This window comes from Vicugna pacos, chromosome X, assembly GCF_048564905.1.
Source record: "Vicugna pacos chromosome X, VicPac4, whole genome shotgun sequence".
NCBI classification, from domain to species: Eukaryota; Metazoa; Chordata; class Mammalia; order Artiodactyla; family Camelidae; genus Vicugna; species Vicugna pacos.
This window is the reverse complement of record NC_133023.1, coordinates 103,317,520-103,345,437: the sequence shown is the minus strand read 5'-3', so window position 1 is coordinate 103,345,437 and position 27,918 is coordinate 103,317,520. Positions and strand designations below refer to the sequence as shown.

General features: G+C 44.7%; 1 protein-coding gene across 1 annotated transcript in view; it reads right to left on the bottom strand.

Moving 5' to 3' along the window:
• AFF2 (ALF transcription elongation factor 2) overlaps window positions 1-27,204 on the bottom strand; it is a 458,491-nt gene extending 431,287 nt beyond the window's left edge. The window contains exons 1-2 of the mRNA XM_072955933.1: window positions 27,123-27,204; window positions 26,084-26,411 (exon numbers count right to left, since the gene is read on the bottom strand). Coding sequence (XP_072812034.1) covers window positions 26,084-26,411; window positions 27,123-27,204 — 410 coding nt within the window. The remainder of the gene's footprint in view (window positions 1-26,083; window positions 26,412-27,122) is intronic.
• Between the last annotated feature and the right edge of the window lie 714 nt (window positions 27,205-27,918).

Below are 27,918 nucleotides of genomic sequence, written 5' to 3'. Positions count from 1 at the left end.
CCCACGCGTATATATCGTTCTCCCAGTATAAGTTGCAGACAGGATGCCCCTCCACCTCTAAATCCTTCACTGTCAATTTCCAGAAAATGTGAACATTCTCTTACATAACCACAATACAGTTACCAAATAGTCAGGAAATAAACATTGATACTCTTCTAGATCTAATCTACCAACTTTATTTAAATTTTGCCCATTGCCTCAACAGTATCCTTTATAGGGAAAAAAAAAGGTCCAGGAGCCAATGAAGGTTCATACCTTTAATTTAGTTGTCATATCCTTTTAGTCTCCTTCGAGGTGGACCAGTTCTTCTGTTCATCTCTGTTTTTCCTGACCTTGACATTTCTGAAGAATGTGGGGCACTTCTTTTGTAGAATGATCTTCAATTTGGGTTTGCTGTCTGGTGTTTCTTTAGGATTACATTCAGGTGACTCATTTTTGGCAGGAATAACACAGAAGTGATGTGGTGTCCTTTTCAATGCTTCTACCAGGAGGCATGTGAAGTCAGTTTGTCTCAATACAAGCAAGGGTAACTTTGATCATTTGAGTAACGTGGTATCTCCCAGGTTTCTTTACTGTCAGATTACTACTTCTTCCTCTTGCAATTAACAAACGTTTTGTGGGGAAATACTTAAAAGTTATGTAAATATCTCATTACTCCTCATACTTTCATCCACTGCTTTTAGAATACATCAATGATTCTTGCTTGAATCAATTTTTCATAGTGGTCTGTGTTAGCACACTTGGACCGAGCAAAAAAGTAAGTGTATTGTGGATAAGGAGACCTAAGTTTCTCGATTTTAGAGAAGGGAGTTACCTTATGGTAACAGTACAGTAAGAAAAGGTGGAAGACTGCAACGTGGTGGTGCTTGATTGAAATGGATGATATCCCTATGACCTCATGGTATGTTAATATATATATACAGATGGATATATATATATATATAGAAATAGATATTGATGTGTGTGTGTATATATGAGGATATGCATATATATAAAAATCTCCTAGCTCTGTCTGCTGAGTGGCTTAGAAATGACACTCTGGTAGTAAAAAGCACACCTGGCCCCCACATCTTGTTCTCTAAATACCATTTTCCAATAAAAGGAATCAGGGTTCCTAAGAGAAATGGCTGAATCCAGTGCTAGAGCACAGAAGCACACAATAAGCCTGGAGCTATCTTGTTATGCCAGAAATTAAGTGCTCAGAGATCAAAAGTGGCTCCCATGGGTGAAGTCTGAGACAACTTGCACATCAAAATAAATAATGAGGTTGTGATGTTGTCTTCTAGTTTTGTAAGACATTAAAAAAACTGGACAAGGGTACACAGCATCTCTGTGTATTATTTCTAGAAATTGTGTATGAATGAATCTACAATTATCTCAAATTTTTAAAATGAACAAACATGAATCATGATAGTAATGTATTATAACTCACTGAATAAAATCAGAATCCACCAATTAAGTAAATAAATCAAAGAAAGAGCTCAGAGGAGAACCCAAGTTTTTTGCCCATTTTTCCTCTTCCATCTCTGCCAACATTTTCTTGCTCACTGAAGATCATGTCATTGAATCAAAACGATTTCTGTGATTGCTTTCAGCAACATCTGCAGATGTCACTAGACGAAGGATTTGTCTCTGTGAGTTCTGACTGGTGTGCCTTGGCGATTTCAGAGTCATGGAAGTCTTGAACTTGGCAATCAAGATCTGGGGCTCTGCAGAGGTTCTGAACATTCAGAGCACTCGGGACTTCCAGATTTCTCCTGTCTTTTCAGCCCACTAACTCTGGGTCCTCACATATGCATATGGAATAAAGTGCTGTTGCTTCCTTAATTCATCCCCAAATTGGATGAATTATTCAGACTCTTCTTCCGGTCTTTTGCTGTGAATTTCACAATTCAGTCATTTTTCTAACACATAAAACCTTCACAATTATGGCTCGGGTGTGATCCCTTTCAATGATACTATAAAACACTCAAATGTTAACTGACTACACTTAATAACCATTTCTTTATAGTTATATCTGTAGGTAGACAGTGGTGAAATCTATATATAAATAGTTTATATTTAAATATAACTATTTATATATAATATAGATAAGGTAAAAGCCCAAATCTGACTAATGTCACCATTATCTCTGAAAGTCAGTTCATTCCCTGGGCTGAGATTATCACCTACACACTTGTATAGTGGTACTTTAGTGATAAGTGTCCCAATTTTGTTTGTTCTTTATAAGCTTTAACATTATCCAGACCTTTCTGATTAGTCAACATTAGCTGTATGATATTGACATTGGCTGCAGTTTAGATTTTAAATGTTATGTCAAAGCTCTTTAATGTCTTACGTTTGGCTATAGAAAGGAAGAAAAGGAAAGCAGTGACTCTAACCTACCTCTCTCTCTCTCTCTCTGTCACACACACACACACACACAAGTAAGTGAAATTTAGCACTTCCTTGCTTTCACACAGTCAGCATGGTCAATGCAGCAGGAAAATACGACCCAAACTACTTCTTCCTAATAGAATTCTGCCATCTCTGTCTTTCCCTTCTAACAGGCTATGATTACAACTGCAGTTGAAGCTTTCTGTACAGCTAATTTGCATTCCAAAAATACTAGAAAATTCAACTGACCTAATTTCTCAAAAACTCGTTACTTTAGAACAACACTTAAAAGGGAGAGGTGCCTACAACAGTCGTCGACAAGTAGACTGAGTTCCTTCCTAAGTCGTAGCTCCAAATGGCGATGTGGCAGCCGCAGCCCAGAGTCAAGAAGACACACAGGCTGCCTGCGGCCGGAGCGGCCCGGAGCAGCCCAGGAGGAGACGGCTCCGAGTTTCTATGTGAAAACAGCCCTGAGAATGGGCAAGTGCTCTTTCCACCTGGCTGCTGACGGAGTCGGAAGTTTGTCAGTTCAGACTTTGTCTCTACATTCCCTTTACGGTGGAAATATTCTGGAAAATTCTACATGATTAAACGTGCATGGAAATCAAGGAGCCAGCGATGCTTTTTTAGTCCCTCTGTATCTTTATTTATGAAAATGTTTTCAGCTGGGGAGGGGGGTTGTGCTAGGAAAAGAACTCAGTTCTACAGCCAAATTCATGAGTGAGACTGACACTTTAAAAATACTTTCCTTTGGGAATTCCATATGGTACATTTGGAAAGGCAAATTTTAATATTAAGTTCCTGGGGAAGTACTTTATCTGAAAGGCAATGAAGAAATGAGAAGTAAACTGAACCATTAGCCTATATTAAAAATAGAATATTTCTGGAAAGTATAAAGTCATACAAACCCTTCTGGAACAGTATTTATAAAACAGGCAAATTAAAAATGGAAAGGCAAAAATGTGCCTCCTCTTCTCTCTGGGGGCACATATGTATTTTTACCATTCCCCTCTCCAATTCAAAAACCAGGGTATAGTCTGCAGGAGGGACACGGATGATCCTCAAGCCATCACCACCGCCAAGACCACACACACACACTCACACACACACACACACAGACTTTACTGTAAGTTGGACATCAGTACTGAAATGCTAACAGTAAGTTTAAGTGTCAAGAAAGAAGAGTTTCTCCTGCAGTGTCCCACACTTTGAATGAGAATCATATGGACTGACAGCTAAGAGGCACCCTGAAAATATCAGGGTGCCGTGGGTGCCTTTACCAATCCAAACACAGAAGAGAATTCTCTTGCCTTGACCACCCTCCTCATCCCTTGCTAAACGATGACCTGGAGCAATAGGCCTTTTTTTTGTTCAATCTGGAAGAAGTGGATCCAAGGATTTTCTGAAGTGGTGACAGGGCTGAAATATATGCTATAAACTACATGAAAGAAAAGCAAAGCAGTCATGATTCACTTTCAAACTCGCCCAATTTTAAAACTACCAAGAAACAGACATTAATATTGGGGGATGATTTTAGGAACAGGCGTTCCAATTTTTTTTTTGCATGAAATCAAACAAAGCAGGCTTCGACTTTGATCCAAATTTCAGAATGCCTCTTATAAAATGGTTGCTAACATCTCTATCTGTGCTGCAAGAGAGCTATTTTCACTTGAACTACATGGTATATAATTGAAGTCAGAGTTGTAAATCATGGGGCCATCTGTCCTTAAGCTGTCACCAATCATACATGGAGGAGCATATGTATAATGAAAATAGACTGACAAACTTTTTTGAGTTTACATCCTTCTGAGTTAATTAATCCTCTGTCCCACACGTTTCCGAGATTCTTCAACAATGTGTTTGATGAATCGGTTTAATTACACAAGTGGGGTACGTGTGCATGTGTATGTTTTACAATGTCACTATCACAAATCCAAAGGAAACCATGCAATTGACTTAACATTTTCACTTAAAAGGAAAATAAATCATTTTAATCACATACAGAACCTAGATCTATTGGTCTCATTTTGCTCATTTGGTTATTAATGTTGAAAATAGATATTAACATTAACAGTTACAATAATATCTCACTTTCATCTTAATGAAGATTTATATGCATATACATCACCCTTGCATTCCACAAAGATGCTGCCTGGAGCGAGTGTTTAGTGACTGAAGTCGAATTCCAATCTCAGGGTTGCTTTCCCAATGCTATCACAGACACAAAAATTTGATCTGAGGAAAGCTGTGTGATTCCTCTGGGCCTCAGTTTCTCTTTTTATTAGTATGTGATCACATAGCCCAGTTCTTTACACTAAGGTACTAGAATGGTTTATCAATGAATATGCGTCAGAAGGCTTAAGTTGGAATAAATGAAAATATAAACACGATCATATCAGCAAAATAGGAATATCTTAATAAAATAGGGCCATGGAGTTTTGCAAAACTGGGACAGAGCGAGTGACGCCCCTCCTGCCTGGTCTCTGTCAGTCTAAATACAGAGCAATCGTGAGAAACTGGGCAATTGTACAACGTAAAGGAACTGCACCAGCAATTGGACATTAAAAGTCTTTTGAAAGACCTGATGTGCATTTAAAATTGAACTCCCACTCAAAAATAGTCAAACAGCGAGTACAAAACCGACAAGGTCCCTGCAGCATGTTTCCCCAGCAGGAAGGAACTGAAGTTTTCCCTCAAAGCCTTTTCTCTGTCCTTTGTAGACATGAGGTACGCCTGTTTTCATAAACAAGAGAGCGCATGCCTACCTCCTGGTACAAAAAGCCCGAGTAAATACACATGATGTGAAACTGTCCTGATCGGATCGGAGACGAGCTGGTCATCCCGCCCCACGCAAATGCGGGCACAGCCTTGTCAGCTGCCCCCGGCGGGGCTAAAGATAGCGCGCCGCACACCTGCAAGTTTTGGAGAAGAAGTGAAGACTTGAGGTCCAGCGGGGGTAACCCAATTTCCTCTTGTCATTGGGACAGGTGGCCAGCAAACAGCAGCCACGGTTTGACTCTTTTGCATTAGCTTTTTTGGGGGGGCACACTTAGGAAGAGAACAACAACAGGGGAGGCTGTAAGAGCCCAAAGGCAAGCGGAACCGCCAGGGGCCCCGGGAAGCCAGCTGCGCAGTCCGGGAAGCCCTCAGCTCCCAGGGCCGGGCTCCGGCTCGCTGGCAATCCGGTGACAAGTGCTCATGCTCTGCCAGCAGTTTCATGGGACACTCTCTGCCCGTTTACTGTCCCGACCTGGCAATGGACTGAACTCTACAGAAAATGGACGCCACTGGGGGGAGTGGAGGGGAAGGTGTTCCGGTGCCTTCTCAGCCTCTGCGCCAGGGAGGCCCAGACCCACTCATTCCACTGCTCTCTTCCTTTTTCACACTAAATCCACAGGCTCAGAAGAAGAAAGATAAGCATTTACAATCAGGTTCAATCTGATCTGGAATATTCATGTGTAATCCCCTGTGGCGTTCAGCCCCTGGCTTTCACATCAGGACAAATCCAAGGATTGGCATTATCAGGGATGGAAATCCCTGGAGATCTCTCCCTCTCTCTCTTCCTCTCTCTCTCTCTCTCTATGTCTCTCTCTCTCTCTCTCTCTCTCTCTCACACACACACACACACACACACAGGCTAGAATAGGTAATGTGGTTCTAAGACCTTCTTAATGTTTATGATAGAAAGGAAATCTGCCTTGAGAGCAAAAATGATCTCATATGAACTATGTTTCAGTGTTAATTCCCTGTGTCTCTTTTTAAAGGGAATTTTTCAGCAAGAAGAAGGCAAAAGTGATTTTTTTCCACCCAGGCTGCAGAACTTTTGTGAGTTAGCCGTGCATGTACCTGAAGCCGGAGCGATGATTGGAGGCCGCATCGGGTGTGCCATCAGCCAGTCCTCTGCGCTGTGAGAGGGGGCAGGCATGGGGACAGTGGCACCATCAGAGGCTCCCCTGGGAAGGTACCTACTGATGGTGTCCACACTCCTCTGCCTGCGACCTGGAAGGCCTGATTCTCCCAAACCATACCCCATGAGGAGGAAGCAGGCTTCGGACAGCTTTTATTCAAAGCTCATTTCCAGTGCGTAGTAGGCCACACACAGATGAGTGAGGACTGCACACAGCCTTCCCGATGTGTGCGGCCTTTATGCTCCGCTCAACTGTTTGACTTCCACACAAAGACTGCTTCTCAGGGGCACTGTTTGGGTCATTATAGCAGGGCCTGTCAGAGGGCTTTGTCATTGTAACCATAAACAAATTACTTTAGGAAAAAGGCCAGAACCACCGGCAGCAATCAAAGACATTTGTCAAGACTGTTTCCGATTATTTTATATCAGATTCCTCACTCAAAGGGAAAAAAAAAAGAAGTAACTGCAGGTGAAGGGATTACAATTTTTGCCAAAGCTGCAACATCTAAAGTACAAGACGGGCTCTAACTGAGAAGTGGAAGTTATTTCCACTTTCAGACATTTTATCTTAGATGACAAATTAGGACAGATAAATTCCCTCTATGAAGAGTGGAATGAAAGTTCTGGTTAAGGGGAGTCAAGTCCCTGCTCGGTTTAAATTTATTCAGAAAGTCATTTGATTGCATCCAAAACAGAGGCAGCTGAGCCAAGAAGAACCAGAAGAGTCCTGTGACCTGGTCAACCCAGAGCACAAACGTGGCAGCCCAGTGCCTGCTGGCACACTAAGGAATTCCGAACTGAACTCAACCCGCTCGGGCATTTATGCCTCATATTTTACCCCTCGGCCAAAAATGAGAAGGGGGAGTGGGGCTGGTGGGGAAAGTTTCTAAAAAGCCTATTTTTAAAAATGCACAGACGCTTCTAGAACATCAAATGGCTCTTCCAAACAACATTTTGATGAGTTAAGTGTAAATGAATCAGAAACATATGGATTACATTTCCCTCCAAACACACAGGGGTCTCAAAATTAAAGAGGGAAAAAGGGCTTAAGGCAACATGCATTTGGGTTTCCCTGAATCCAAAAGCGTTTGAAAATAGTTCTGGACAGGCAGCAGGCCCAGAATGCATCCTGGACATTAACGGATTTTATAAGTTTGAAAAATGTTGGATAGTTAAAGTTCTCTCTTTGAAGCATCTCAGATGTAAGCTTGTTTTATATGATTTTTTTCCTTTCAATGCACAAGTGTTCAAGGCATCTGACATTGATTATTTTATTCTTTTTTTTAAAAAGGCGTGTTTAAAATAAAATAACAGCATAATTTGTTTAGACAAAACAGCCCCCAACCAGACAAAAGGGCTGACAGAGTAAGAAAGGTTGTTTGTATATAGGGGGAGGGTGGTGGGATAGGGTATCAGAACCATATATCTTAAGAGGTCAAGTTTCACAAAAGCCTAGGATCTACAGCTAGCTTATGTATGCATGCATGGATGGATGTGGCCATACGTGTACATATACATGTGGCTAGAAGTACATATATATATATATACACACACACAGGTAAACATTATTATTAACTTATTTCCTCAGGTCTTTGGCCCATTCTAACGTCATTAACCACTGCCACATGCACTGGACACAAGAACAGTTCAAATTCCTCTCTGAATTTTTAAGCTCTCTTTTTTCTGTTTTTTTTTTTTAATTTGTAGTTTCTTCTGCTTTGTATTATTCTTATGTCTACCTGAGTGGAAGACAGACATTTACTACAAGCCAAACTGAACTAGAAATCCCTATAAGTGATTTCACCTAAAAACGTGTCAAATGACTGCAATAGTTATCCCAGGATGTTATGAGCCAGGAAGAACGAGATGCTTAGGTTTACTTTGGAAAACACACAGAAAGGGAGTGGCTAAGAGGGAGATGGAGATACATTCTCTGTTGTAAGAATGTTAACCCCCCCTCCTGACCTGGAGAATAGTTAACTGCCTTCTGTAACAGGCACGTCAATGGCCAAATGGAGTTAGGTCCCCACAAGTCAGGAATGCGAGAATGAGGAGCTTGGGCAGAGCAGCGACTAGCTTCACTGCCTCTATTTATATAAGGTGCCGTTAAAATGCCAATAGGAGGCAACAGTAATTAATAGGCTCCATGTATTGAGCTCACAAGTGAGCCAAAAGAATTTTAAAAGCCTATATATGTCAGTGATGCCCAATCCTTTTAATTAAAACTTTTTTTTTTTAAGTTTGGAGTGTCGATGCTATTTTCACTGTTTGTGGTATTTTATGTTACAATAATTGTCGTCTTATTCTCCCTCTCACTCGCCCCACCCCCCAATCAGGAAAAACACCGTGAGCTCTGTATTTTTAAAATTTAAAGTGAATTTAATGTGATTTGATTGGAGAATTATTTTCTGACAATTTCAAGCTTGAGATTCATAGCCAATGCCCTCGACTGCAGCTTTTCTCCTAAGGGATTTTAAACCGTCATAAAAACTCTGCAGTTGAAACAACCTCAAAGGTCATCTAGTTCAACCTTTATCTAATGCTGGAATCCCCTCTTCAGCATTCCTGATCAGGGTCACCCAGCCTTAGCTGAAATGCCACACATGCGTACTCCTCTACCTAAAACTCCACGAGGTAACCTCCACTCGACTGGAAAGCGACCCACCACCACCCGCCACCCCCCTTCCTCTCCCCATCAAAGCTCAGTCACGTGTGGGGTCATCGCTCAGGGCAGAGCCTAGAGGACACTGGTTTGTAAAGGTCCCTCCTGACAATCAGTAAACGCCCCATAGTCATGTACAACTCCTCCTGCACGGCAAGCACGACAGGCCACCGTCCAACTCCATACAATAAACTTCTTCACGCAAAGGCTGTCATCTGTCACCCACACTGATGCTCAAGGTGGCTCTCTGGAAGAACACAGCTGGCTCTGTTTGGTCTCATTAGCACAGTCCATACTCCTGTGCCAAGACTAGACCAAAACAAAATGGACTCTAAAATCTCTTTAATAGACTATTCCCCCAAGTCAAGATGAGTCTCTAGTCTGGAATCTAAACTAAATATTACTAAAAAGCATTTGGTAGCAAGAAACTATTCATCTCAGGGTGTCCCATGAATAGCTGTGACAACAACGTGTGAAAAAATTCTTCTCTAATTTAGAGTCCCTTTAGCAAAAAGAATGTATACGTACAGCAGAATTCAGGGCTTTACAATAACTCATCAATACACAAGACAGGAAGTGGTCTGTCGAACACCATCAGAAGGGCCGCAGCACTCAACAATGCAGTGCAGTGTCACGGGCCCTGGATTGTGACTCCCGTGCAGCAGGTGGAAATAATGAGTACTAGACACTGAAGACATTATTCAAGGCACTGCTGGGACAGCCTAGCTTCCTGGCAGCCACAAAGAAAGCCAGATGCCCTGTGCCATGCGTTTCACCATATGATTGATGACTCAAGCCCTTTCAGAATAGTGTCTTTGGAGATGGTTTGCTTTGGCTGTGGCCAATCCTCTTTGTCCTGTCGACGTCCTCCACATAAATCTCCTGCACGAATCAACCAGGGCAGTGGTCCTGAAGGGTGGGCAAGGGGGATCTGTTTTTGGCATCTTAAAGAGGGCTGTAATCCCTGTAATAGGAAGGATCTTCAGATATGAACTTGGGCACCTCGGAGAAACAATGGACCTCTGCCCAGTTATCATCTGGCTTTAAGCACTGAATGCTCTGGCTCCAGGGGCCATTTATGGACTGGCCACCACGATATGCCCAGTGCCCGGCCCATGTAGACAGCCACCACATATCCGATGAATGAAGGAACGCATGAATGCCCATCCCCCTCTCCAGGAGACCCAACACTTAGGACGTCACGCACTGCAAAGTGGAGACTGCACACTAGGAGAGTGTGAGCATTCAAGGACATGGGGGCAGAGTGGGAAGCTATTAGGAGCCAATCCCCATCTTGCAAGAGGAGGCGATGGTCGCAGCCAGGGGAAAAGGGGCTTTTCACACCAGCCCAGAGGTGGCCAGTGTGGAGCAACATCTCAGGCCTTGTCTCTGAGGAGCTGGATCACAGTGCAGTGTTTCCGTGCCAGGGTTCAAACCCCAGTTCTGCTACTACCTAGGCGACCTGCCTGTGTGATCTTGAGCGAGTGACAGCCTCTCTAGGCCTCCATTTCCGCAACACAAAAATGACAGTTGTGAACACGCCTACTCCCTGCCAAGGTTATAGAAGGTTGAAGAGCTCACATGTGGAAAGTGCTCAAGGGAGTGCCTGACGTGCAGTAGCCACTCAATACAGGGGGCCCACAGTCACCTCCCAAGTGTGGGCCAATATGGCCGTGGAGACAGAGATGCAGTTTCCCAGGGGGGCACCAGGGTTCCACATGAGTCATCTGATTCCTTCTGGAAAAGCTCCTGTTAGTCTTTTGAGCCTCTTGGGTTCCCATATTGTGGCCATTAAGGGGGAAGATACCCAGAGGGAGGTTTCCCTGAGCAAAGGCTGTTGAGGATCTGCTTGTCAACCGAGCTTCTGAAAAAGTGTGTGTGGTCAAGGAGGCGAGGCCTTGCCCTGCTCTGTCAGCCCCCGGGCCTGGCCGCCTCCCACCCGCGGATCTAGACCGGGTGGCTGCGAGTCTCTCCAGGCAATTCTGGGACATTCTGCCCCAAGCAATGGGAACACGGTGAACACAGGAGGGCTGCCCTCAGACCCACGGGGCGCTGCCTGGGCTGAGGAGAGTATAGCTACCCTGTGTGGCCTTCAGGGCAGAACCACAACCAAGGGCCGGACGCTTCCGGGGCCCTTTCACACTGACGATGGAATTTGTCTCAGAACCGCCCAAACAGGAAGGCGCGAGCTGTCTTGAGAGGTAGTTTAACTCTCCTCCCATTTTCTTTTTTGGACCAGAAAAGGTTGGGTAACCAATGGCAGGGAGGGTGAGGGAAGGGCATCGCCAAGGAATTGGCCTCACTCTGATCCCCCTAAGGTCTAAAGCTCTAGATGTTACATACCCGCTGGGATGTGGGTCTGCGAGCAAGGCTTAGGGGAAAGCAGATGGCGTTTCTCCTCTCACCTTTACCCTCACGCACTTCATGAGAACTGAGACATACCTGCATGTATCATTTTGCCCACACACCATAAGTAGTTCACATTGATTCATGAAAATTGATTATTTTTCTTTTTTATATGTTGATAGCTTTTACGATTCTTACAATTCATGTTTTAAACGAGAGATGATGATTATGTAGGGAAAGAAATCGTGGCTCACAGAGAGCCTTAATTCTCCTGTTAATCATTACAGAAAGATACAAAGTATCAGTACTGATGCTACAAGGCTTCATCATCCATTGTCTATTTATGAAAATTCAGCCTCACTATTAAACACCCAAAATATAAACAAGTGTGGCTTAATCTGTCAAAGCAAAATGACTAGAATTTCCGGTATCTTTCCATTTCATTGAAAATGAAGGTCTAATAATTTGACAATTTAAACTCAAGATGCCTTCTTGGACTTTTAAAATTGATGGGGCATAAATCTCCATTAGTCACAATAGTTTGGGACCTGAAACTTGGAACTCACTGGAACAGCGTGCAAGATATTAAATGCTTCTGCCCCTTGAATATGTTATTTCCCCTTTTTTTCCAGTGAGGAAACAGAGCAATCTCTCTATTACCCTTTCCAAATAAACTCATGAAAGGTAAAAATTGTTTCTTTTTCCTCTAAGAAAATGTTTCATTTCGTCCAATCTCCTCATTCAGTGTTCACTACATTCACTACAGCCCTTTAAACATTTCTCTAAAAAAATGTACAAATAGTCTTTAGGAGAAATTAGTCCAATGGCTCCCAGAAAGCAGTGTTGTTTTTTCCCTTTCCAAACACTGCCCTAAGTATCCCAGCTCACTAATAAAGGGTAAACAAGTCTGAAAACTTATCAGATGTAACAGATATGATTCAAAGGAAGACAATGAAAAAGGACAGAGATGTTCATGCAACGGGCTGTCCTGTTCTAAATGCTATTAGATCTACCCAAGGAAGTGAATAAAACTGTAACTGCTAAGCCATTTACAGGAATAAATGTCAGGAATTCCAAAGACGGCAACAGAAGGGGAGGCGATAGAGTACGGAGGCCTTCTCCCTGCTGGCTGCCTGCCCGAGTTGAGCTGGGCTCCGGGCGCACTGAGAGAGGTCCCCGAATTCACAGGGGAGAGGCAGCAAGTGGAAGGAGCCCCATGATACAGGCCAACGCCACGTGGGATTTCCTAGCCCCAATCACCGCCGCCAAAATGCAGCATTACGGCTGGAGCACCTTTTGAGAAGACAAGTAACATCAGCACTTCATTCAGGAAATCCAGATGCTGGAGCACGTGGGAACTAACACGAATTCACAAATCTCCATTTCGTGACCCACCCCCCCCCCGCCCCACACATCCCACAGGGTAAGGCTGAAATTCGCAAGAGAGACGGCGATGGAGACCAAAGTCACAGCACGTGGGCAAGAAAAGGAAAGAAAAGGAAAGATGAGGCATTAGAAAACTGGGGGAAAAGCTCTCGCGTGGGCATTGCACCTTTTCTTCTGTTCTTATCTCTGTCTGTTCAACTTTGTGTGACTGGTGTGTACACCTATGTGGCTTTCTGTTTAGCGGTGGTGGTGGTGTTAAATGAATGTGTGTCTATGAAATAATGAAAGTCACATGAACCCCAAGAACCTGGACCATTCCTGTGAAGTCACGTAGGCACCTCTCTAATTCCTGTGAACACTGGCAAAAAAATTAATTAAAGCTCCATGAAGATTTATGAGTGGACTCTCTTCCCAACTTCTGCCACTGTAGCTGGGTGAGGCAGCTTTACTAAAACATCTCTGAGATATGCCGTAAGCCATGAAGTTTCTGACTCGCATATCATTTATGATACCCCTGGGGAGCAGGCCTGCCTCGGAAAACCGAGGCCCAGCACCCATAAGGTTCTCATTACATACAGGAATGTGCCAGGCCAGATGCACTGGGGGTTGTCAAGCTTTGCAAACTCTCCCCACCAAAAAACTCATAAATTTTGCAGAATATATTGCTTTTCCTTGAATTTTTATGATTATGTTCAATTTCAGGAAACTTACCCCATACTTCATCATTTACCTTTGTTTTTAAGAGTTATTTGACGTCTGTGAAGTTCTATGAACTTTCTACTAATCATGTTTTTCAAATCTTAAAAATATCAACCCACATATTTCCAGCCAGCCATGAATTTAAAACCTCTCCCCTTCTTCTAATGTTGGTATGCAATGGCAGGCTGAACAGATTTCTGTCTCTCTGTTGGATAAACTCATCTTCCACTAAGGCAATGAACCTAAAGAAAGACGGCAGTAACGGTGATCAGACTATACAAGGCGGTCAGGTCTTGGCATTGAAATTGGATTGGAGGGGTGACATTGTAAGGCTCATAGGGATGTACGCCCCTGGAGCTCCCACTGCAGCATTTACAGCCCAAGGAAAAGAGTCTCCAACCCCAGGGTCAAGGGGAAGGATGTGACTGGAGATGGTAGGTTCAAGTTGGGCATAGAGGTCAAGGTGGGTGGCTTCCCACACTATAACTTGATATAGTAAATTTTAGTGATTTCAGTACTATTTTACTAAAGTTACTTTTAGTAGTACATATTTTAGGCTGGAATGTTTAACCAATCTTAAACTGGTTACCAACCAAAAATGAACTCGTTCAGCTAATCGTGTGTAAGAAGGGACAGTGTCTGTAGCCCCTTTCACTGCCTCGCTGTACCTATGGTAGTTCTTAATTCGACACCCAAACCAGAAAGCCTTCCTTCCACACACCAGAGACCCAGAGGCAGGGCAAGGGCTATAGGAGCCAGTCTCACCTGATGAGAGATGAAGCTGGCAACGTAAAGCTCCCACTCAACTACTAACATTTTGGATAAGAAGAAACTAAGGAGCCAGATGTAATCCTGTGCTAAATCAGATTAGGAGAAGCAGACAAAATCACAACTTTATTCAATGTGTCATTTATCCCGGGTGACTAATGCATTATTTGTATGAAGTTAAAATTGAGCTTTGAGAAACTATGAAATAAATCAAATGCCCTACTTTATGTAATTTTAACGGACAGATCCCATTAGGATTCTACTATGCATAGCTGTTGGTTAAAATCATTGACCAGTATCCTTATAAATTAATCAACTGAGGTAATACCTGCTCGGCTGTCATCATTCGCTACTAATCTACATTTAGAATTCACTTTAACTTTCAAGCCTCTTGAAATAGGTTCATCAAATTTCCATTTTTTGTTCAAAATACATGAGTAAGTGTGATTGTTTACAAAAGCCTGTATGGTAGAAGTCTGCCACTGGTGTCATTTTTCAGTGGCATTAGAGTGTGCATTGGCATTTCATTATAATTTCAGGATAAAATGCTAATCAGAATCAACCATAATGGTCTTCATCATTCTTGACGGGAACTTTTACCATCTGCAGTCTGAATACATGTGCACTGCCGATGTTTAAACTGTTACAGAACTTCAAAACCAATTGGCCAAAATGTGTAATTGTGGCAAAAGGAATATAGTTAATATGTAATAGTTAACTTTTTAAAAAAGAGCATCATGGCTCTTGTGTTCTTCCTGGATCTTTAATACTTGGATATGTTTCATTTCTGATTATGAGACCTAATTTATTAAAAATCCATAAGTACCTATCATTTCTCAACAGCTTTTATCTATCTTCCTTGACCTACATCTTCTGAACTTTAAATATGTACTATGAAAACAAAAAATAACATTTAGAGGTTGTTTCCAACATTAATTTCGTTTAATCTTGAAGTGTGACATTGCCCATCAACTCTGATAGAGCTGATGCCCAGCTCCGTAAAGGCAAGGAGGGAGCACCTATCTTTGGGGGTGCTGGTTCATTAAGGTGATGTGTGGAAAGCACATGACATACCCTCGGCAAATACTAGTTCTCTTACTCTATCAAACCATCTTAAAGAGTTCTTAAAAATGAACACACATGGAAACTTTTCTGCACATCCTTGGGATGAAATTGCAATCTGAATCCTCCAGAGGCATAAATAGAAAATGTGTTCAGTCTAAAAATATATGTTAGGAAAACCCAAATCCTAGGTTAGCCTTCAAAGAAGGAACTATTTTTAAAAGAAAGAAGGAAAGAAACAAACAAACAAACAAAAACAAGGCATCTAGCTCAGCGGAAACAATGCTAAATAGCATGGAGGAAAATACTCAGCAAATGGTGAAGGTGTGCTCTCCTCCCTCTTGGTACTAGATAAAAGCCTCATTCTGGTGACAGTAGCAACGTAAGGCACCTTTAAAAAAAAAACTCTGCATTGTTGTAGATACTAAATGCAGGTATACCTCACTAAAAGAAAATGCTATGGGTAACAATCTAAAATCACAAATTTGGGGGAAAAAAGAAAAGACATTAATGAACTTATCTACAAAACAGAAACAGACTCATAGACATAGTAAACAAATTTATGGTTACCAAGGGGATGGGGGTGGGAAGGGATAAATTGGGAGTTCAAGATGTGCAAATACTAACTACTATATATAAAACAGATAAAAACAAGTTTATAATATATAGCACAGGGAACTATATTCAATATCTTGCAATAACCTATAATGAAAAAGAATATGAAAACAAATATATGTGTGTATATGTGTGACTGAAACATTATGCTGTATGCCAGAAATTGACACATTGTAACTGTATAGTTCAATAAATAAAAATAAAATCACAAACCTGATAAGTTTTGGGTTGTTTGGGAGAGATTACCCTCATCAAGAAAGAATTTCCCTCAGGATTCCCAGCAAGCAAAGATGCACAAAGAGAGATTTACTTTATAAAGCTTTAATAAGCATGCTATTTCAGGAATATGTCTATTGAACACATCTACCTATACCTACCTGTCTGACCTGATCATAATTTTCGCTCTTCTCTGAGACCTCACTCCTGCATCTCTGAACTATCTCTTCACAAATTTGGTCACACAAAGCATTAAGACAGTTATAGTATATCAACCCATTTATTTATTCAACAAAAAGTAACTGTGCACCTACTGTGTGCCACTGTCCTAAGCTCTGCAGATGTGATGGTAAATAATACACCCTGAAAAAACTCCACGCTCATCGAGCCCACGTTCAGTGCACCTCCCTCCCAAGCACCGAATCTGATGCTTACACCAAAGAGGAGCAGAATCGAGCATCTCTTGTTGGAGTAGATAGCGGGTCAGTTACACCTTATACGTGGTTATGGACTTAAACCCGATGCTGGTTGGTAAATACTAAAGATGAGTGACAAAGGCCTCATCAGCCTAGTCTGCTGCAGAGCCCCGTGGCACACAGGGCTTGCCACTATTCTAGCATTTCTCCCAAGGTATCATCATGGGATAGCAGAGTAGCTAAGTGTTCGCATGGCCCGTGTGTTAATTTCAGCTCTGCAATATACTATCTGTGTGACCTTGGGCAAGGAGCTGAACCCCTCTGTCCCAGGTTTCCTGCTCTGTGAGATAGGGAACTCAGAAAGCACAAATCAGAGCCTGTCAATAGGAAATGTTAGCTGTAATGAATATTTTCATTCAATATTATTAATATGACTCATTACTATGGCTTCCCACCTAGACATAGTATTTTGGAGACGTAGCGCAGAGCCCAAACAGATCGCATACGTGGACGGTGCTGCACTCTGAATTGGCTGCATTAGGTTATTACTCTGGGCCAGACACCAGAAACACAGAAATAAAAGACATGTTCTCACCCTTCAAAACAACTCAAGTGCACTGGAGGTCTGTTTAGGGCAATATGGCAGCACAGAGGAAGGTGTCTAACACAGCAAGAGTATGTGAGTTTTGGGGGAAGGAGGCAGGAGGATTGTAGCCAGTGGCTTCGCAGAGACAGAGCTGAGACTCGAAGGATGAGGTGGCCAGACAAAGAATTATTTGGTGGCCAAACAATTCATCATAAACACAGATGCAGACACAAATCAGATGGTATCAAGGCACCAACTTACTCTTCAGGAAAAAGAAAGGCAAAGGGGAAAATATCAATACACATCTTCCAGAAAAATGAGCTAACTTTTTTTTTTAAAAAGGAGAAAGAACAAAAGAAGAGGTATATCTGGGTACATCTCAAGAGCCACGACATACCCTTCTTTTGAAAATAGCTATTTTGCCAGCAATTGTGCCAATTTACAAACATTTGTTTCAACTGATTAGGGAAAACAAACTTTCATTTGGTATTTCTTTGAAAAATGTTTACATAAATATTTACATAATTCCGGCAGTCAAATAATTGTCAAGCGTTTTGTGGTTGTCCCTCAGCAAATGGTGGTCAGCAAAACATAACGTCAGCAACTATGAGGTGAACGTGAGCTGCTATCCAACCAGATCAGTAGGGATCCAAAGGCAACTGTTTAATAGTGAGTGTTGGCTGCTCCCGGTCTTCTAAACAGCCCACATTTCTGGCTTGCCATTTCACTCTGGACTGGGCTAACGGTATTAAAAGGGTTTCTTGGGCCAAGCCAACGAGGATTGCATCTCCTCCTCTAGTTCACATTCTCTCTCTCTCCCCCCAAATTTCTATTTTACTTCCATCCATGTCACACTGTTTCCCCAAATCCAGCTCTACATTCCAGTGTCAAGTCAATGGGGCCAGAGGTCATCTTCCACATTCCTTTCATCTCCTCCTAAAAGTGAGTGCCTAGCAAACCCCTGGGCACAGAGCTGGTACCCAAGGCAAACAGTTCTTGAGAGACTGACAAATCCTGGACTGGGGCACAAGGGCTCCCGACCCTGCTCTGTCACGTAGGGAATGTCGGTCCCTGGGCAAGCTATTTTCTCTTCCTGGGCCTCAGTCTCCTCATCTGGGCCGGATTATCCTGAAGGGCCCTCCAGTCTCAAAGCACTAGATTCGAGGAATTGATTAATGTCTACACCCCAGAGCCAAGGCTTTTGCCAGCAAATAAATAACGGCTAATTGATGAGATCTCTCCACGATTCCGTGACACTTCGTCTGAAACATCCCTCATGCTGGAATTTAATTTTGTTACTGTGGCTGTGCCGACCTGGCATGAAACCACCAGTCCCTTTGGAAAATTAATTTATTTTAAAAAAGTAGTTGACCGACATCCTGGAGGGAGAAATCAAGCCTCTGCGATTGCATTTCACACTGTTCACCTGATAGCTAGGTCACCGTGTACATACTGCCACAGTCAGAAGGTTAAACTGTCCTCATCACACTCTCCTTCTGAGGCTGGTTTGATCAAATCACACTAGAGACTCAAAGACCCAGCAGACATCAGGCTCCTCAGAAACTTCCCCCAGAGATCGTTAAAGCCGAGATTACAATTCCAGCACCGCTGCAAGATAAGTGCGGTTTTATTTTTTATTTCTATAAACAACAAACCACTTCAATGCTACCTCCAGGAGACATGTTGCCTACAAAACACAAAATCCAGGTTCCAGAAACACAGTTTCATCAAGAACACCAAGTGAAGCAGTATCTGCCACTGAGATCTGGTTTTCACTGAAGACGGTAGACGATGCAGAGTACTATGATTTGGAAATCTAACAAAACAACCCATTCTTTATAGGATGGAAGTGATGTGTCTTTTCTTTTCCTTTTTTCCAGCAAAATGAACATTGAAAAAATAAACAGATGAGTGATTTTGAGTTTGTAATGAAAACAAAACTTGTTTCCTTAGCTTATTTCCCAACGTGTGGCCTTTATACCCTCCCAGACCAGCACACGCCTATGAAGAACCAAATCAAAGAGTATTTTAAATCACTGGCTGATTTTCTTTTTCAAATGAAGGAAAATGCACAGGTATATAAAAAAAATAGCATTCCATAAACCAGGCAATCCATAATCAAAATCAGATTCTTGCTGTGGTGCTATTGTCAGCCCTGCTTAAATCATGCCATTTTATTTAAGCACTCAGATAATTTTTCTCAGCTCAGTAAGTAGGTGGATGTTAGCAGCTAAGGTCATCGAAAAGATTTACTTTAAAATAAATTCAACAATTCAGAGCATCACCCTCTCCATGGTATAAAGTGTGCCCCACTTTGAACATGCATATAAAATTTCATTAAAGTGCAACATAAAAGTTTTACATTAGAGGAACCCAGTGCTGGACCTTTGTTTAACAGTCATGATAATTTATGGCGTGGATCTGCTACAGTTAAGTAGAAAAACAGCCTTCTCATGATGAAATACAAGTCATAAAGGCTGAAACTCAAGGAAAGCTGGAGGAATCCCAACCCTCCAACCACTCAAGTCTTCTTCAGATTTTTGTCACACATTCTTCTTTAACGTTCTCCATACAGATTGAGACACAATACCAGTCCTGTCCCCCTATACCGTCAGAGCTGGGGTTTTTTCAGTTCTAAGCATATCTTAGAATTCACAGAAATGTATCTTTTCAAGCACACTGATAAATAACAGGAGTTCTAATTTTGCACTTTCCTACTGAGCTTTGCTTTTTTGGTAACCATCGTTCTTTCTCATGACTTTCTGCCAAAGAGACCAGACTGGCTAATAGACCTTCAAAAAATTACAGACAATTAAAACACTACCAGACAGGCAAAGGGCCAATATTATCACCAGGATCTACTAAGCAACTATCTTTGAAAGACAGGAGCGTTTGCATAGAACACTCTTTGAGCTGATGGAGTTCTAATATCAATCAACAGATGATCAGTTGAGCGCCTGTAATGAGAAAGGCGCCAAGCTAGATGATGCGATAGGGTGGGACACCATTCCCTGGGAAGCAATGAAGATATTAAAACATAAACGACTGAAGGGAACAGTAGTGACGTGGTGAAAAAGAGCCATAAACACAAGTCCTAAGACCATCCACACGTTGTGTAAACTTAAGCAAGTCACTTAACCTCTCTGAACTTCAGTTTTCACAGCTACAAAATGGAGCTAGTAAGACCAGTCCTGACAAACCCACATGGTTATTGTGAAAACCAAATCAAACAATACATCTGGTAAGTTATAAAGCTTTAGACAGAAATGTCATCTACCTCCTACCCCCAGATTTGAGGCTCCCAATTAACCAGACAAATATACTGTGGTCTTCTTTAAGTGTCAAATCTTCAAAATTAGGGCATTCAAATTTAAATGGACAGTTCTCAAGGACTTGAGTTTTGCCATATGTATATATTATATGGAAAATTATATACATATTATATACAATAGACATGAATGGCAAATTATACACATATATATTATAATTTGCCATTCATATATTTTCATTAAAGGGGCATCCATAAAAGAAGTGGTAAGAGATTGTACCAGTACATAAATTGTTCTTTTTTTAATTAAAAGGAAAAAACCAAGTTCCATGGCTAGTTGATTACACGGTCATTCCACAGACTTTTTTTTAACACAATCAATATGCACAATCCAATCAGTTTGTTTCAGTGAGAGCTAAATGCTCGAGCCCCCAGAGTAACAATAAATAACAGGCAATGAGGTTTGGCGGAAAGACACCTGAGCTGGAAATTGGGAGATGTGGATTTCTGACCTAGGCCTCCTCCTAACCAGTCTGTGTGAACTTGGGTGAGTCAATCAACCTCCCTAGGGCTGTCTGTTCATCTGTAAAATGGGAATAACACCAGCACATTCTCATTCACAATGACCGCATGAGATGATGTATGGGGAAGGATTCCACGTGTTGGAAAGGCTCAGACAAAATGCCAGTTGCTGCTAGCGTCAGCTCCATCTAGGCTGGAATCTGGGTTGCATCACTGAGTTGCCGGAGCCTCCATTTCTTCATCTGAAATGGAGCTCATAACACATCCTATCTCATAAAGTTGTCTGAAGGATTAACTGGGGCTGAGTATTTAAAGTACTAGCTACTTGGTCATGTTTGGGGCATAGAGTAAATACCCGAATAACAGTAGCAACGATGATGTTGCGTCCGACCACACACAGGTGAAACACACACCACACACACACTCCCCAAAAAGGTTTCTCCAGGTTGTGGTCTTGAGTTCTTTAATCAGCAGTACATTTCTTTCTATTATCAGCAAACCAGTTTTAAAAATCTCTTCCTTTATCCCACAGCAATCAGAAAAAGACAAAATAAAAAGTGAAAAATGTAGTCACGGTACCAACCACTTTGTCTACAGAACAAGCTAATCAAGTATATGGCAGTTTCCTTTTCTTGAGGTATGACCTACAGCTGTAAGCTCCTAGGACTACAGCTTTTAGATTGTTCCAGAGATGGCCATGTTATTGGAGTTTTACGATTCTGAAATTATGTTAAATACGTGCAAATTTTGCACAAGAAATAGTCTTAGCTAAAAATAACCAGCATGAAATAAAGGTGCAGCACATTAAAACCATTTCTGTTCAACTATAATTAGCATGTTTAAATACAATATAATTTTTACCCATCTACAAAATGCTTGAATGTTTGGAACCTCGTTTATGTCTATAATGACAGATTCATTTTTGAGGTAGTCATTTTCAGTCTTGATTTGTATATTTTAAACTTGTTAAATGCTTGACTGAATCATCAGCAAAACAATTCATGTATCATTAAACTGATTTCTAACATGAGATCATTTTCTTCCTTGGCCAATAGATGTGTCTTTTAAGATTCGCGGAGATAGCATTTATGCTTTGGGGGTTTTGAGAGGTTGTGGAGGAGACCTCATCCCTAGCTAGTTTCACCGCTTCGAGTCTCACCTCCCCATACGTTCCCTTAAGAAACTCAACCCCAAGTGGTTCGCTGAATGAATGCTCAACCACACTGAAGGCTGCATACAGTACAAGCAAAGAGGATGGACCATCGGCTGTCTCCCTTTTACTGGAAGATAAATACAGTGGCAGGGGAAAGAGGAATGGATGGAGACAGAGAAACAGAAATCCTGGCAGGATGGAGGCCTTGGTCAAAACAGGATCCAGGGCCCCGCCCCGCCGCCTCCACATTCCTGCTACCCCCAAGTAGATGCAGGCTGTGTTCTCTGTCTCTCCCCAACCTCCCCATCCATAAACAGGCCTCTTCCACGTTTTCAGAGGATTGCAGCAAAGGAGGCCTCGAAGGTCTGTGCGCGCAGACCAGGCAGACACGGCTGGGCTGCTGCAGTGCAGGGCCATGCCCAGCTGGAGCCGAAACAGTTCACTTTTGTCTGGAGAGCAGGGTCCCCGCCCCCTACAAGGCCGAGGAAAACTGGGGAAAGTGGGGGCTGCCGGGGCAGCCCCGGGAGAGGAGGAGAAGCCTGGCCCGCACATGGCCCCTTCCCAGCCCGGACAGCCCCACGCAGACCTTTGAACTTTCTATTTATATAACAGTTTAGTGAGTTTAAGTCTCTTCCTGTATAACTGCCCGTTTGCAAGCTCGCCTCTAATTAGGCTACTTGTGAGCATCACATAAAAACTACACACCACTGATGCCGGCCCACGGCCTTCGCAGTGAGAAGTCGGCCACTGTCACAACTGCTTCACTACAATTTTTACCAGGCTTTTGAGCATTGTGATTTTTGCTATTACGGTGGTTTCCTTTTCCCTTTTTGTTTTTTAGAATTTGCCTCTTCCTGTATCTGTCTCTCCTTCCTTCCTTCCTCTCTTCTTCCTTTCTTCTTTAATCATGAAAAGGAGACAAGCACCCCCACACAGAACCTAGGTCTATCAAAAAGCAACACCTAATCAACAGGGGAGGGGCACTCACAGGGCTGAAAGGCCCCTCAGATTTCGCTCTCCACCCCACCCCCTGAAAAGGGGACTCATGACATCCTCCTTGCTGGTAAACAAGTCCAAATCAAGCCACGTGATCCCCAGATACCTCAAGAATTCATTTCCCATGTTACCATAGACAAGTCTATGGGATGATTTAAACGATAGATGTTTTCCTTATCATTTTTTCTTTTTTTTTTTTTTTTGAAGAGCAAGTGGTGTCTTTGGTGCCCACAGCCATCTGCGCCTTCCTCTTCTTTCACAGACTGGTTCATATTAAATTCAGACGCAGGTGAACATTGCTCATTCACCCAAGAATCTGAAAGAACAGGAGCTTTGGCCCTTTAATCGAGTCCAGAGCATAACCCATTAAGATCTTCTCACGGTGTGTGAAATTCCGGGGTCTGTTGCGTCAGGACTGAGCACTTCCAGACCCCCAGCCTCGGCACAGCCCCACTGCAGGTCCCCCGTGCCCCATCCTTTCCATTCACATTCTTCCTGACAAATGTGTATGTTGCTAAATGGGCATGCACTTTTTGTTTACTATAGCCTAGTGTTTGCAAATAACACAAATGCCTGCGAATGTAAAGTCTTTCTTCAGGAGGTCTTGGAAGATGAGTTTGTTCTTTAGCTGGCCTGATCCAGTTATTGTCAGACATGTAGGGTCACAGCAGAGACAGCTCAGAGCTTTCCCTTCCACAAGTGAATGCTGAGAAGAGGTCCAATGTAAATGAGATCCTTAACTTAGCTGGCGCCTTTTTCTTCCTAGGACCTCCTGGTGGGTTGAGGGGTGGGGAGTGAGGCATGCCATCATTCTAAGCAATTGCTTACTCCCCAGGAGGGGAAGTAAACATATAATGAACATGTAATTGGCATGCTCTGGATGTCCATAGAGAGTTTGGAAAGGTACAGATTTCTATTTAAGGCAATGGCAAGCTTTTTAGTTCATCCACTATTCACATTTATGTTCCTTTTCTCTGTGGGGGTGTACAAAACACAGACGCACAACCACATTACAAATGTTTACAAACACAGATGCATAAGGAAGCTTGCCCTTCACAATCAAACAGTAAGAAGGAGAAATTTTCCTGCAACGTGTGCACAGAGGGAAAAGGCTGGCTTATTTATGCAGACGTGTTATACTAATTCATTGATATTTCACATAATATCTACAGAGTGCCCAAGTCTACATGTTTCTTGACTGATGTGGCATATTTAGGGATCTGGAGGAAATGAGGTTTTGCATTTTCCTTAATATAATAAAAGATAGTCTCCAAAAAGGGAAGAGGAGGAGTGTCTTTCTGAAAAAAGAAATCCAATCTAACAGGCCACCCCCTTTAAATATGCAATTGCATGTGCCTAAGATTAAACTGAAATTAAAATAATAAAATAAACACGTTTTAAAAAACCTAATGCCTTGTATATATGTTTAACATTTGAACTACACCCACAAAATCAATTATAACAATGTCTGTTAATGATGTTACCCACACCATACATTAGGCAAATTGTATGCAAATAGTAATGCTGTGGTTATCAGTTGCCTGCAAAATAAATTAGTGAGGCAGAGTAAAGGCTGAGTGCAGGAGCCTAATATTTAATAGAACAGTAATTTTACTGTGATCTTTACTTTTAAATAACAACAGCGTGGTTATTAAAAATTGTAACATGTTTTTCTACAAAGCTGATAAAACCCTGCATGGTATCAAAAATGCCTTACAGATTAATACTGATACAGCATAATTTGTGGCTTCAAGGACTTATCCGGAATTGCTGTAAAATAAAATGTATTTAAGTTCTGATTATCTTGGATTTGCAACTAAAGGAGTCATGATTGGCATAATGAAGCTATTGGCTGAGAGTATGACCCTTTTCTAAAGAAGGAAATTGCCTAAAATATCACATCAGCAAGGGAAATCCTTGTAAAAATACACAGCATTCATAGTTAACGGTTGCCAGTAGTTTAACATTGCAAAAGATTTCGCACTGTCGGTCGGTACTATAGATTATTCTAACCACATTTTAAAAGGCAATAGTCAAGAGTGCAATTCTAAGTCGCCACCGCCGCGCCTCATCCCCCCACCCCCACCCCATCTAATTCTGTCGGCTGTGGGGGCAAATTGATAACGTTAAAATGTTCTGACAAATTAACAACGATAACGTTGGTGCAGGAGGTGAAGTTTCTGCACAAGTTAATACATGTGTACATCACTATTTATGCACACGCGCGCGCACATCACGCAGAGCAACAACTTTCCGGCTCCCCAGCCACCTCTGCACCATCTTTCAGAAACCTCTCAGCGACAAGTTGACGACATTTGGGGAAGAGGTGACTAAACCTCTGAATCCGAGCTGGCTGCCCATTTCACAAACCTGCGGCTGCCTCCCAGTGGGGGGCGGACAGGGGCCCGACCGCTAATTAAATGTGCCTTGACGTCGGAGCGGCCAACTTTAGGGGCCAACTTCAAAACCCCTCCGTCTTGGAAGCCAAACGTCGAAGTTGGCCCGGACCCGGGGTCCCTCGCGCGGTGGCCCCCGAAGCCGCCCCTCAGCGCCCGAGTGCGGGGAAATCGGCCGGAGCGGGTGGAAGGGAAGGTGTGTGCGCCGCGCCGTGCGGGGACCGAGGTGGCGGCGGGGGCGGTGGCCGCCGAGGAAGCAGAGGGCCGCCGGTGGCACCTTGCCACTGCCCGCTCCCCGAGGCCGGCCGCCGGCGCTGGGCACCTGGAAAGTTGGGGTATTTCGGGCAGGCAGCATCCGGTGCGCTGGGAGGCCGCCCGGCGAGCCGTTCCGGGAGAAAATCCCGGCGGAGGTCGCGCGGCTCAGCCCCCGGGCAGCACCGGATCCGATTTGGGCCAAATGCAACTCTTTGGACTTGGAGAGCCAAGCGACGCTTTCGGGACCAGCATCTCTCCCCCGGGCCGCACCTCCCCCAACCCGGGCAACCCGACCGAGGAGTCGCGAAGGCCGGGGCCAGAGGTGGCCAAGAGCAAGTAGGAGGGCGTCCGGGGCGCCCCCACCAACCCCCGGCTCCTCTTAACAAAGGCGAAAAGCCCAGCCCCGGCCCGGGGACCTGCGCAGCAAAGGAGAAGGCAGAAAATCAACACCTACCACTGCTGCTCCAAGTCCCAGTCCCTGAAAAAGTCGAATAGATCCATAGCGGCCGGGCGGCGGCGGCGGCGGGCGGGCGTCCGTCCCTGCTCGCGGCGGGTCTGCGCGGCTCTCGGCGCGGCTCGCTCGCAGCTCTCGGCGGCCCGGCTCTCCGGCCCTCCCGCCCAGCTAAAAGTGCCCGGGCCGCATCGGCGGCGGCGGCGGCGGGCGCCGGAGGTACCGGGTCCTGCGCTCCGGGGCGGCGGCGGCGGCACGGGGCGGGCAAGTGCCCGGCCGCCCGCTCGGGTCCGCTCGGTCCGCGGCTGCCCGCGCGCCCGGCGCCCCGACGCTGCGGCGGGAGCCGCTGCGGGCTCGGGCCGGCGGGGCCGCCCGCCTGGCGGGCTGCGGGCCGGCGGCGGCGGCGGCGGCGGCGGCGGGGGCGGCCGGGGCGGCCGGGGCAGCGGCAGCGGCGCGGCGCGGCGCGGCAGCCGGGGCGGCAGCGGCGGCGGCGGCGGCTGCACAGGCGGCGGCGGCGGCGGCGGCGGCGGCGGCGGCCGCGGCAGCATCACACACTTACACACTCACAGGGGGCGGAGCCTGGACAGCCCGAAGCCGCGACATGGAGCCGGCACGTTATCATCCCCGGATCTGGCAGGGGCTCCCCCTGCCCGCCCGTGCCACATGGGACCCCCCTCTGTCAAAATCAGCTGGTGGGAGCGGCCGCAGAGCTGGGGACCCGGGCTCGGGTCCCGGCCGGAGGGGCAGTTGCAGGGATGCGGGCGGGTGGCCGGCGGGGCCAGGAAGCAGGCTTTGGGAAGGAGACCCTCTCTCTGAACCCCCAGCTACTCCGACCACTGGGAGTTACGGTTCAGAACCAGAAAAGAGCTAACAAACTGCCGCGGGGATGGTGGTCGACCCCCGCTGCGGCGCGCGCAGTCCCTGCCTGGGGACGCTCCTCCGGGCCCCGAGTGCAGGAGCAAACTTTGGTGGGCCCGAGGCCCGAGCATCCCTCGGGCCCGCAACGCAGAGCACTCGGGGCCAAGAAGGAGAAGGCGATCACCTTCACCGTCCCCGCGGCGCCGCATGTCCGCACCAAGGCCGGCCAGGCATGCGGCAGTGCCGTGCAGGGCTGAAGGGCGCATCGCGCACCTAGTAGGTCCGCATGCTCTGGGCCCTGGATTCCGTAGGCTGCAAGGGTAGGCACGAATGACGGCCCGGTGTGGTCCTTGGGTTCGGGACTGGGGGGCTGGGAAATTGGGTTGCACTATCACCTTCCCCGCACAGCCACCACGTGCCTTGGGCGGAAAGCTTCTGCACTTTCCTCCTCTGGGAAATGGGAAATCCACTGAGTGTGTCCCACTCTCCCAGCCACCCGCTGCCTCTCTCCCTTCTGGCCAGAGAGTCTGTCTCCCTCCCCGTGCAGCCTCTCCCTCCCTTCAGCCTCCACTGGTGGTCCAGGACCGGGCGGATCCCTTTAGGCGAAGTCTTTGGGGAAAGGTTTCCTGGCCTCGGATGCGAGAAAGCGGTGTCGGAAGGGGCGGGACCGCGCTCTGGCATTTCGGGAGCAGGAGAGCGAGACCTGGAGTCCCAGACCTCTCTCAGTTGCCTTCTTCATGTCGTTGTAGAGACGGAACAGTGTCGGCGCATTATTGAAATCCTAAGGTGAGGACCCTCCCAGGAAGAGCGGAAAACTGAGCCTTGACAGAGCTAGGTGCCAGTTCAGATTTCGTCAGTGGCTCCCTGTGTGACTCTGAGCAAGCCTCTTCTCTGAGGCTCATTTTCCCTATCCAGAAAGGCAAGAGGCTTGATCGAGCTGCCATCTGGCTCTTGCTGCTCTGGCGTTCTCCTTTCTATTT